General features: G+C 52.9%; 1 protein-coding gene across 1 annotated transcript in view; it reads right to left on the reverse strand.

Moving 5' to 3' along the window:
- The window catches only part of PRPH2 (peripherin 2 (retinal degeneration, slow)), a 17834-nt gene extending 8774 nt beyond the window's left edge, over positions 1-9060 (reverse strand). The window contains exon 1 of the mRNA XM_006776344.2: positions 8251-9060. Coding sequence (XP_006776407.1) covers positions 8251-8831 — 581 coding nt within the window. The 5' untranslated portion in view covers positions 8832-9060. The remainder of the gene's footprint in view (positions 1-8250) is intronic.
- Between the last annotated feature and the right edge of the window lie 2252 nt (positions 9061-11312).

Here is an 11312-nt window from a genome sequence, read left to right on the forward strand (position 1 = left end):
GCCTCTCTCCTCGGGGCTGGGCAGGCACACCCACCCGCCACACCTGCGGAGCCCCTCCCCACAGCCAAGCCCACACAGGTCTGACAGATGATAGTGAAAGCTGACCCGTGGAATGAGTATCTTGGGTCCCGTCTCCGTGGCTTGGTTGGTTGGAGTGTCGTCCGTACACCAGAAGATTGTGGGTTCAATTCCTGGTCAGGGCGAGTACAGGAGGCAACTGACCCGTGTTTTTCACATCGATGTTTCTCTCAAAAAAAAAAAAGAGAGAGAGAGAGAGAGAGAACATATCCTTGGGTGAGGACTAAAAAAATAGTATCTCGCGGTTGTTTCATTCCCACTTCTCTCATGAGCGGAGTTTGGTGTCTCACATGTTGAAGAGCCATCTGTGGTGCCCGCTCTGCAGCACATACACTAAACTGGAACGTACGGAGACTCGCGGGGCGCCTGCACGAGGATGACACACTAAGTCCTGAAGCGTTCATATTTTCACTCAATAGAACTTGGGACTGAAAAACAGATCCAGCCCAGCTGGTGTGAGTGAGCATTGACCTATGAACCAGGAGGTCACGGTTCAATTCCCGGTCAGAGCACATGCTGGGTTGTGGGCTCAGTCCCCAGTAGGGGGTGTGCAAGAGGCAGCCCATCAGTGATTCTCATCATTGATGTTCCCCTCTCTCCCTCCCTCTCCCTTCCTCTCTGAAAGCCATAATATATATATATATAAAGATCCATTTGTGGTTCCTTTTCAGTGAACTGTCCTTTGCTGTCCGTGCATGTGCCTGTTGGTTGCGGCGCATCCCCGTGGGGAGTGTGCGGGAGGCGGCTGGTCGATGTTTCTCTCTCATTGGTGTTTCTAGCTCTCTATCCTTCTCCCTTCCTCTCTGTAAAAAATCAATAAAGTATATTTAAAATAAAAAAAAAAGAAAACTCTGTACAAGGTGGCCTCCTTGGCTCCAGAACAATCCATGCCTGGGTAATGGCGACCCTATTTCTACACCGACCTTTCCTGCATGAACAGGACCCACTGCCCGAGGAGGGGGCGGCCCTGGGTGCACAGGTGGTCCCGCTGAGAAGAGGAGGACGCCTGGGTGTCTGCCCCGTCCATCCCCCGGGGAAACCCCCTCCCTCCCTGGGCCTCAGCTCCCTCATCTGTGAAGTGGGGTCGACACAAGGGTCACATGAACGGATCCATATGAAAGGCTTCGAAGAGCCGTGAGCCAGGCTCCTCGCTCCCAGGGAGCCTCTGTGACAAGGGGACACACTGCCGGGGACACACAGAGGGGTGCATGGCCCTCCCACTGTGCGGAGGCTGTGAGCGCTGCTGTGAGCAGGAGGCACCTGTGTCCGAAGCAGCAGCTGCTGGAGAAGTTCTCGCTCCAACCCCACTGACTGCGGGTGAGCAGCCCAGCAGGCGGAGCACAGTGTCTCCCACCCCAAGGCCAGCCCCGCCCGGCCTCCTCCTGTCCCCTCACCCGGAGGAGCTCAGCTGCCCCGGCCTGCATCTGTGAGCGGGTCACCCACTGGTGAGCGGCACTGACTCCTCTCTCCAGAGCTGGGGGTGGGGGACCCTCCAGAGCTGGGGGTGGGAAACCCTACCCTCTCAGCGGCTGTGGGTTAGCTGAGATCTGCACGGGGTGCAGCTGGGAGAAGGGGGCTCCCCCCACGCAGGGCCCGCTCCCTGGTACCTGGCCCGCCACCAGGTGGTTCTGCAGCAGGAGAAGGGCCAAGGCAGGACTGGCCTCACCCAGCAGAGTGGCCCTGCCTCCGGGCCCTGCCTGAGGGCCAGGCCTGCGGTTCTGCAGCTGAGGCCCCCGGTGGGAGCTGCCTGCAGCTGCTCTTCTGGGCGGCGCCTTCCCCCACCTCGCTGACCCCAGTGGAGAAGCCACCTTGCTGGTCCCTACAGGGCAGGGCCGTGTCCCGTCCCCCCCAGACTGGGGCTCCCTGAGGACAGGGCCGTTTCCCCCTCAGACTGGGGTTCCCTGAGGACAGGGCCATGTCCCCCTCAGACTGGGGGTCCCTGAGGACAGGGCTGTGTCCCCCCAGCCGGGGACCCCTTGGGCCACAGCTCTGGAGCCCTCCCTCCCCGGAAGCACGTCTGCCTGCTCGGCGCTGGCCCTGGTGCACCCACAGGTGACAGCCCCACTCACCCCCTTAAGACGAAGCCGGGCAGAGGCTCCTGGGGTGGGGGCGGGCTGTTCATATCCGGCCCCGGCTGCAAACCGCGCTCTGCTGGGCTCCAGGCTCCTGAGGGTCTTAATTGATGAGCCTGTGCCCAGCAGTCGCCAACCTTTGGACCTCACGGACCACCAGGGTCCGCAGACCACCGGGTGCCGACCGCTGCGCTAGCCCACTGTCCCATGGCCCAGCCGCCTCTGACGGGAAAATCATCGCGTCAATTTCCCTGGGAAACCCACATAATTCAGTCAGTGAGTCCGTAAGTCAATGAGGGAAGCCGAACGGAAACGAGCACCCCAGGGAGAGGAGGGAGGCAGGAGTGTAGCTGCTAATGAGTCAGTCCCCGCCTGACCCCCATCGAGCCTTGGCAACGACCTCTGTGAGCCTCAGTCTCCTCATCTGAGAAATGGCGATATAGTTCCTGACGGGCCTGTGGCGGAGACGGAATGGGCAATACACACAGAGCACCTGGTGCACAGCAAGTGCAGGGTTAGCGCTTCCTTTCTGGTAGTCGCAGAGTATAAAGTCCTGCAGGTGGTGAGGGGGGCCATAAGAAGGGGAGTCACCGCCCTGTCCTCAGGGAGCTTCTAGCCAACGTGTAGAACTTCTTGAGATGTTTATAAATTGCTCAGGAAGAGGAAGAGATGCCTGTAGCCAGCGGGTCCCCTTGCAGGACAGTAAAGTGAGAGTTTGGTGCCAACTTTCCCCTTGTTCTGTTGCCCAGGCCAGGCCTCCTGGCTAAGAGTTCCTGGTGCCATGCCTCTGAGCTCCTTCCCGTCTGCCTCACCCCCAGACACCGAAGCGCTGGTCACCCTGAAAACAGGAAATAGCAAAGGAATTGCTCTAAGCAGGCCGAGGACCCCATGCCCTCCTGGTGTGATGCGGCCAGGTGCCCGCGGCAGCACCCTCTGAACCTCTTGCCGAAACCAAACCTCAGTCCGATGGCCCCTCAGCCCTGAGCTGGCTCACAGGAGAGCAGGCAGGACAAGGGGAAGACAGCATGGCAGCCGTTGCCTAACTCGAGAGCGAGGGGAATTCTGCAGAACAAGTGGCCGTTTCTCCAAGGAGCTCGTGGCATAAAAAGGTAACCGCCGCCCTGGCCCGAGTGGCTCATTCGGCTGAGCATCACCCGATGCACCAAAAGGTCACTGGTTCAATTCCCGGTCGGGGCACATGCCCAGGTTGTGGGTTCAATCCCAGGTTGGAGTGCCTGCAGGCGGCAACCAGCCCATTTTCTCTCTCACATGGATGTTTCTTCCTTCCTGTCTCTCTGAAATCAATACAAACGTTTTTTGTTTGTTTCAGTTCGTTTTTCAGAAAAAGATAACTGATATAGAGGAGAGAGACTCGGAGAAGCAACCAAGTGCAGAGTGTGGGTCGGTTGGGATCCTGATTTGAACAAACCAGCCGGAATATTGAACAGTCTGGGTATTAGATAATACTAATGCTAATTTTGGTGAGATGATTAATTGCACTTACCTTAAACAAAAAGAAAAACAACAACACCCTCCTTATGAAATGCCTCCTAGCGTATTTACAAGTAAAGGGAAACCATGCCCAGGATTTGCGTTAATGAGACCAGAAAGGCAAAATGTTTGTTGAAGCTGGGTGATGGGTACACGGGAGTTCCTTAAATCTCTCTGCTTTTGTGGCTGCTTGAGTTTTCTGTAAGGAAAGTTGAAAACGCAAAACATAAAGGCACTGGCCGAGAACCACAGACCCTCCTCCAGAGACCTGGCTTCTCTTGCCTCTGTGGCCTCAGAAGTCCAGCCCCGAGGATGCTGCTGAGAAAAGCCAGGAGAAAGCGAATGCTGCCCTGACCGGTGTGGCTCAGTGGATAGAGCATCGGCCTGCGGACTGAAGGGTCCCAGGTTCGATTCCGGTCAAGGGCATGTACCTTGGTTGCGGGCACATCCCCAGTAGGGAGTGTGCAGGAGGCAGCTGATCGACGTTTCTCTCTCATCGATGTTTCTAACTCTCTATCCCTCTCCTTCTCCCTTCCTCTCTGTAAAAAATCAATAAAATATATTTAAAAAAGAAAGAAAGAAAAGACGAATGCTCACCACGTCTCGGTGCTTTGTCATCTCAAACACATAAACGCACTTTCTGTGCTGGGGATCCAGCTTTGTCAGGTAAACTTAATAATCTTTCTAAGTGAGCAGTCAAATGCGAACAGAAAGAAATGTTAGTGTGTGCGGTGGCGGGAGGAGAGGTGCCACTCAAGTTCTCTCGTTCATGCCTTTGTTCTTTCCACCAACAGGCACGGGGCGGCTAGCGCTGGCCCTCAGGCAAATCCGGCCTCACCAAGCTTTCTGGTCACAGCCCCAAGGAGCTCACCTCCCTCACGGTTTCACCCACTGATCATTAATTTAAGTTTGTGGGAAATGATGATGTCGCCTCTCTGTCAAGGGAACCTATCAGGCTGTTCCCTTGGCAACACGGGTGTGACGTCACTGTGGGGGGCAGGGTGGAAAGGAGAAAGGATTTCAGTTCTGCAGTTCCAGTTCTAGAAATGTAGCCGAAGGGAAGTGGTGGTGGGGGGAAGGGGGATAAGAAGAGAGAGAGAGAGAGAGAGAGAGGGAAAGGCAGGGGAAAGACATCCTAAATGACCACTTAAGTGTGTCCATTTGTCCAGTGGAATATTACACAATCGGTGATCATAATCGTTTTAGACAAATACTGTTTCATATCACATATATGTGGAATCGGAAAACCCAAATGCATAGAACAGGCACTAAATTGATGGTTGCCAGGGGCTTCGGGGACAGCGACGATATTGGTCAAAGTGCACAAACATCTATACTAATAAAAGCATAATATGCTAATTAGACCGGACAGCCAAATGACCTTCTGGACGTCATTCTGGACGTCCTTCCAAACAAAGCCACAGTGGCAGAGGCCAAGGCAGAGGCAGTTGGGGCGATCAGGCAGACAGTGGAGCAGTTAGGGGCGATCAGGCCAGCAGGGGAGCAGTTAGGGGCGATCAGGCCAGCAGGGGAGCAGTTAGGGGCGATCATGCAGGCAGGCAGGCAGGCAGGCGAGTGGTTAGAATGCAAGAGGGATGTCTGACTGCTGATTTAGGCCTGATCCCACAGGGGTCCCGGATTGGAGAGGGTGCAGGCTGGGCTGTGGGCTCCCCTTAGTCCCCCTGCACAAATTTTGTGCACTGGGCCTCTAGTCCAATTATAAGACGAACAAGTTCTGGGATCTAATGCACATCATAGTGACCACAGTTAACAATACTGTGTCACATGCTTGAAAATTGCAAAAAAAACGTTGCTCAAGAGAGTAGATCTTAAATGTCCTCACTACAGACGGGAGATTCTAATTATGTCACATAACGAAGGAGTCGGCCGAGGCCATGGTGGTGATCACTTTACAACATATAAATGTATCACATCAACACAATGTGCACCTAACCTTCCATAATGTTATTTGTTAATTATATCACAGTGAAGCTGAGAGGAAATGACCATTTTGAACATTATGCGAAAGTTATACTATCAAATTGCAAAATGGGCACTCAGTTGCATTACCCCTGGTTACGCTGTGTCGTTATGTAGATGTTAACGAGACTAGAATGAAATGTGAAAAAACTGAAGCGAGTGATGCTTAGTTGTGACTGAGACTCTGACCTGAATTTCTTTTCCTGTTTTTGTTTCTCTTGGTCACCTGGTTTTTTGCGTAACAGAGACGCCTTTTAAAAATCTGAACAAGTTGGTGTGGAGCACTGAGCTTAATGTGTGCCTGGAAACGTGGCCATGCTGACCACGAGAGTGGAACAGCCTGGAGAATTTCTCCGCTTGGGACAGAGGGGATTTGGGGATTACAGAGAGGTTTACAGTCTCCAAGGACTGACCCTGTGCAGACGGCAATCAAGGGAAATGACAGGAAAAGGCAGGGTTGCAAAGCTCACAAGCGCTGCTTCTACAACATTCTCCACCACCACCACCACCACCACCCCACCCCCGGGCCCCATCCCAGGAATGCTGCTTGTCCCCGTGGCTTCACGCCCTCCCAGGGCACCTTCCCTAGACCACGCCTCCCGTGCTGTCCCTGCAGCCCTGTCACCGAGGGAGGGCAGGGCAGTTTGCAAGTCTCTCCTTGACTAGGATTTGTAGCAGTAATCCCCAGCCGCAGAGAAAACAGAATCCCAGCAGTGACCTTCGGTCTGCCTTCCCTTCCATCCGAGGGGCAGCCTTCAGGGTTTGTTGGTGCTGCGGTCTGGGCTCCAACCATTCCCCGCTGCCTGTGTGCCCCACACCCTGTGTGCAAGTCCCCTGGACTCGCCAGCCTTACAGGAAACTCGCCTGGATGAAAACCGACCTCTCGCTCAGCCAGGACACGGGGAGCGGCTGGAGCAGGCTGCCCTCTCCCTGCGGTGGTGGGCTGGGGGGGGCGGGGGGCCTACGGGGAGAGCCGTGTGCTGGCATCACACGCGTGTGGACTGCAGCTCCAGGGGAGATTCTCTCCCACCAGCGCCTCCCGACTTCCCACCCAGGCTTTTATATTTGCACAGACAACACTTCAGACACACTTCACCAGGCGGCACTGCTATGATTTAAGAAGGAAACATTTAATGAGCACCTGCTGTATGCCAGGCTCTAGACCAGCGGTTCTCAGCCTCCCTAATGCCGCGACCCTTTAATACAGTTCCTCACGTTGTGGTGACCCCCAACCATAACATTATTTTCGTTGCTACTTCATAACTGTAATTTTGCTACTGTTAAGAATCGTCATGTAAATATCTGATATGCAGGATATATTTTCATTGTTTCAAATTGAACATAATTAAAGCATAGTGATTAAGCACAAAAACGATATGTAATTATAGATGTGTTTTCCGATGGTCTTAGGTGACCCCTGTGAAAAGGTCGTTCGACCCCCAAAGGGGTCGCGACTCACAGGTTGAGAACCGCTGCTCTAGACAGAGCCAGGAGACGACCTCCAAGATTATTCCAGTGTCTTTATCTAACCGTTGGGCAAGCGAGGGCCCAGGCCAAGTGACTTATCCGCGGTCTCCGGCCAGCTAACAGCAGAGCCAAAGCCACGGCCTCGACTCCCTGACTGCCCGTCCCCGGCTCTTCTCTCCACGCCCAAGGACACACCTTGAGGTAGGTGCTCGGGACCCAAAGGCGGGAGAAAGGGAACCAACCAGGACATGTGAGCTTCCGGGACTGGTTCCAGGTACTTTGAGTGAAGGAGACTGGCCAGCATCTCAGTACATGTGCTCTACGAATGCCGCAGTCCCCCCGGCACGCCTGTCCCACAGCTTATAAAGGGTGTCCCAAAATTCACGCAAGAAGTCATTTTGATAGAAAACGCAGGTTTATAATTAAAAATTGTAAATTTTTTATTGATTCATAAAGTATACAGTATAGGGTTATGTATGGAATAGCATATCGGGTAAATGGCCTCCACGGCTTTGCTGGCACATACGCACTCTTTTGTTGAAATTTTCCATGACTGTTTTGCATAAATGTGGCTGAATTTCGATGAGTCTCATTTTCATCTTGATGACTTGGTTAATCGACAAAATTGTCCCATTTGGGGTTCAGAAAATCCATGAGTGATTGTTGAGAAAAAAATGCATCTACAACGTGTCACTGTTTGGTGCGGATTTGGGGCTGCAGGCATCATCAGACCATTCTTCCTCAAAAATGCGACTCCTCAGGCAATAACAAAAGAGTGCATATGTACCAGCAAAGTTGTGGAGGCCATTTACCCGATAAGCTATTCCATACATAACCCTATACTGTATACTTTATGAATCAACAAAAAACTTACAATTTTTAATTATAAACCTGCGTTTTCTATCAAAATTACTTCTTGCGTGAATTTTGGGACACCCTTTATAGCCGACACCCTCCTCCCACCATAGCCAAAGGTTAGGTTGGACCATAGGAAGTTGCCGCCTTTATAGGCAACATGTCAGAACATCAGAAATTCCATAGGTCCCCCCAGCACAGCCTGGCAGGCACAACGAGAAGTGCTGCACAGCGACCACCCCCCGGGGGGGACAGGACACCGGCTTCCAGGCCCCTTCGGCGTCGACCCGGGGCGGGGGCCACTCACTCTTTGACTTCTTTGGAGGAAAAGTCCAGGTAGCGGTTGCTGATCCACTGAATCTCAAACCAGTCCCGGAAGCCGTTGTTGCCGCAGCATCTGAACTCGATCTGCAGCAGGTCGATGGTCTTCTTCATGTAGCAGCGGCCGGGCGTGTCCGTGTCCCGGTAGAATCGCAGGCCCTGCCTGAGCCCCAGGGCCAGCGCGCTCTCCAGGGAGCCGCGCAGGAGGAGGCAGCAGAGTGCCGCCAGCAGGAGGGCCGCCTGGAGGAGGACGCAGGCGGCCAGGTACGGCCTCAGCCAGGGCTTCCACTTGGCGTACTTGGCCGGGTCCAGGGCGTCGTAGCAGACCTTGCCGGCCAGAGCGTGGACCACACAGGACAGCACCCCCACCCCGATCAAGGAGTTGGGCACCAGGTGGCTCTCCGAGTTGCCCATCACGTCGCTCCTCTTCCGGAGCTCGACCTTCAGGAAGAGCCCCAGGCCGAAGACCACGGTGCCGGCCAGCACCGCGAGCCAGTTCAGGAGCCAGAGCCCCTGGGCCAACTTGACCCGCCTCTTCTGGTCAAAGCTGACTTTCAGCAGCGCCATGGTGCAGGGTGCGGGCCGGGCAGCCTCCCGCGCGCAGCTCCCACTCGTGACCTTAGCGCGCCCAGGGCCGAGGACTCAGGGCCTCGGGAGGGGCGCTGCTCTGGGGGCTGCCCATGGTGACGCCCCCTCGCCCGGGACCCCCTCAGCTCAGTCCCGGCTCCTGAAGGGGCCAGTCCTCCAGCCGTTTCTGCAGCTCCTTCCCGGCCAGGAAGGGGCAGCCTGCAGGTGCAGATTAGAAGTGGGAGCTGCAAGACACCCTGCTAATCTCTTTAGCCAGGTTCATCCCATTAGATAAAGCCGTGCCTGCTTCAAAACCTGCCCAGAAGGCGCCTCCATGGACACCCTGTGGCAGAACCCTGGGCTCAGCTTGGAGAGTCGGGAGCAAAAGGACAAGGCTGGCCAGAGCGATGGGCTCCAGCTGAGGTCGGGCTCAGATCACAGAGCACATTTCCAGGCCAAACGCCTTCAAAATGTAAAACTTTCTATGGCCACGCCCTGGCTGGTTTGACTTAGTGGTTGCAGCGGTTCTCAACCTGTGGGTCGCAACCATTGGAAAACACATATAGCATATCAGATATTTACATGACGATTCATAACAGTAGCAAAATTACAGTTATGAAGTAGCAATGAAAATAATTTTATGGCTGGGGGTCACCACAACATGAGGAACTGTATTAAAGGGTCGCAGCATGAGGAAGGTTGAGAACCACTGGTTAGAGCGTTGGCCTGCACACTGAAGGGTCTTGGGTTCAACTCCCAGTCATGGGCACTTACCTGGGTTGCAGATTTGATCCCTTGCCCCTGTCAGGGCACGTGCAGAAGGCAACCAACTGATGTGTCTCTCTCACTCCCCTCCCTTCCACTCTCTCTAAAAATCAATGGAGCCCTCGCCGGTTTTGCTCAGTGGATAGAGCGTCAGCCTTCGGACTAAAAGGTCCCTGGTTCAAATCCGGTCAAGGACACATGCCCAGGATTCCGGCTCGATCCCCAGTAGGGGGCGTGCAGGAAGCGGCTGATCAATGATTCTCCCTCATCATTGATGTTTCTGTTCTCTCTCCCTCTCCTTTTCTCTCTGAAATCAATAAAAATATATTTAAAAAAATAAAAATCAATGGAAAAAATATCCTCGGGTGAGGATTAACCAAAACAAAACACAACTTTCTATGGATAAAAGACATCATTATCCGAGTTGAAAAACAACAGATTATGAGAAAATATTTGCAACACATAAACAAAAAAAGAATGAATGAGCAAATTTTTAAAACTCCCATAATTCCACAATCAAAAGATCAACAGCCAACTGGATAAACAGGCCAAGGACAGGAACAAGCGACTTGTATACGGGCAGTTGAGGCTCTGACTGAGCAGCTCAGTTGGTTAGAGCGTCATCCCGATACCTACCTACCTATTATCTCCCTCTCCCTCTCCCTTCCTCTCTCTCTAAAAATCAGTCAGTAACAGTTATAATAAGGGAACCTGAAATGTCCATCAATCCGGAAAAGATGTTCAAACCGAGGAGAACACAGGGAAATGCAAATTAAAACTAATAAAATACCAAACTGGATTCAATTGAGCACCTGTCACCAAACAGTGAAAACAAAGATCGTCTAAAACACTCCTGATGCCGCGACCTTTCATACAGGTCCTCATGTGGTGGTGACCCCCAACCATAACATTATTTTCGTTGCTACTTCATAACTGTGATGCTGCTACTGCTATGAATCGTAATGTAAATATCTCATATGCAGGATATATTTTCATTGTTCACGACGCACAGGTTGAGAACCACTGGAAAGGGAGACATATACTTTTGCTGAGTCTGTAAATTGTTATTATTATTTTAATTAATAAACAAACTTTCTTTTTTTAATCCTCACCCGAGGATATTTTTCCCATTGATTTCAAGGGAGAGTGGAAGGGAGAGAGCAGTCGGGGAACCGGGGGTGGGAATATCCCCATGAGAGAGACACCTCAATTGGTTGCCTCCTGCACTCACCCACACTGGGCCCGGGGAGCCCGCAACCGAGGCCCGTGCCCTTGACCATGAATCGAACCTGTGACCCTTGGGTCTGAGGGCCAACGCTGAGCCAAACCGGCCAGGGCTAAACTTTATTTCTTAAAACACCTTTAGACTTACAAAAAAACCCCCAAAACCCTCCAAAACTGAACAGAAAGGACAGAGTTCCAATATACACCTTTTCTCCAACCCGTTACCCCTATCTTGTGGTGGCGTGCTACATTTGAAACATTGGTGAACCAATATTGATGTAGCATCGTTATTACCAGCTAAAGCCCATGGTTTACATTAGTTAACTCCTTGTGCTGGGTTTTACCAAATGCACGATTCATGTATCCCCCACATCCCCCCGTCTCAGGCGGAATGGTCTCTCTGATCTAACAGCAGTCCCTGCATTCCACCTGCTCACTGCTCCTCCTCTCCCTGCCACCCCCGCCCCAGGCATCCACTGTCCCTATAAATCT

This window comes from Myotis davidii, unplaced genomic scaffold, assembly GCF_000327345.1.
Source record: "Myotis davidii unplaced genomic scaffold, ASM32734v1 scaffold167, whole genome shotgun sequence".
In the NCBI taxonomy this organism is placed as follows: domain Eukaryota; kingdom Metazoa; phylum Chordata; class Mammalia; order Chiroptera; family Vespertilionidae; genus Myotis; species Myotis davidii.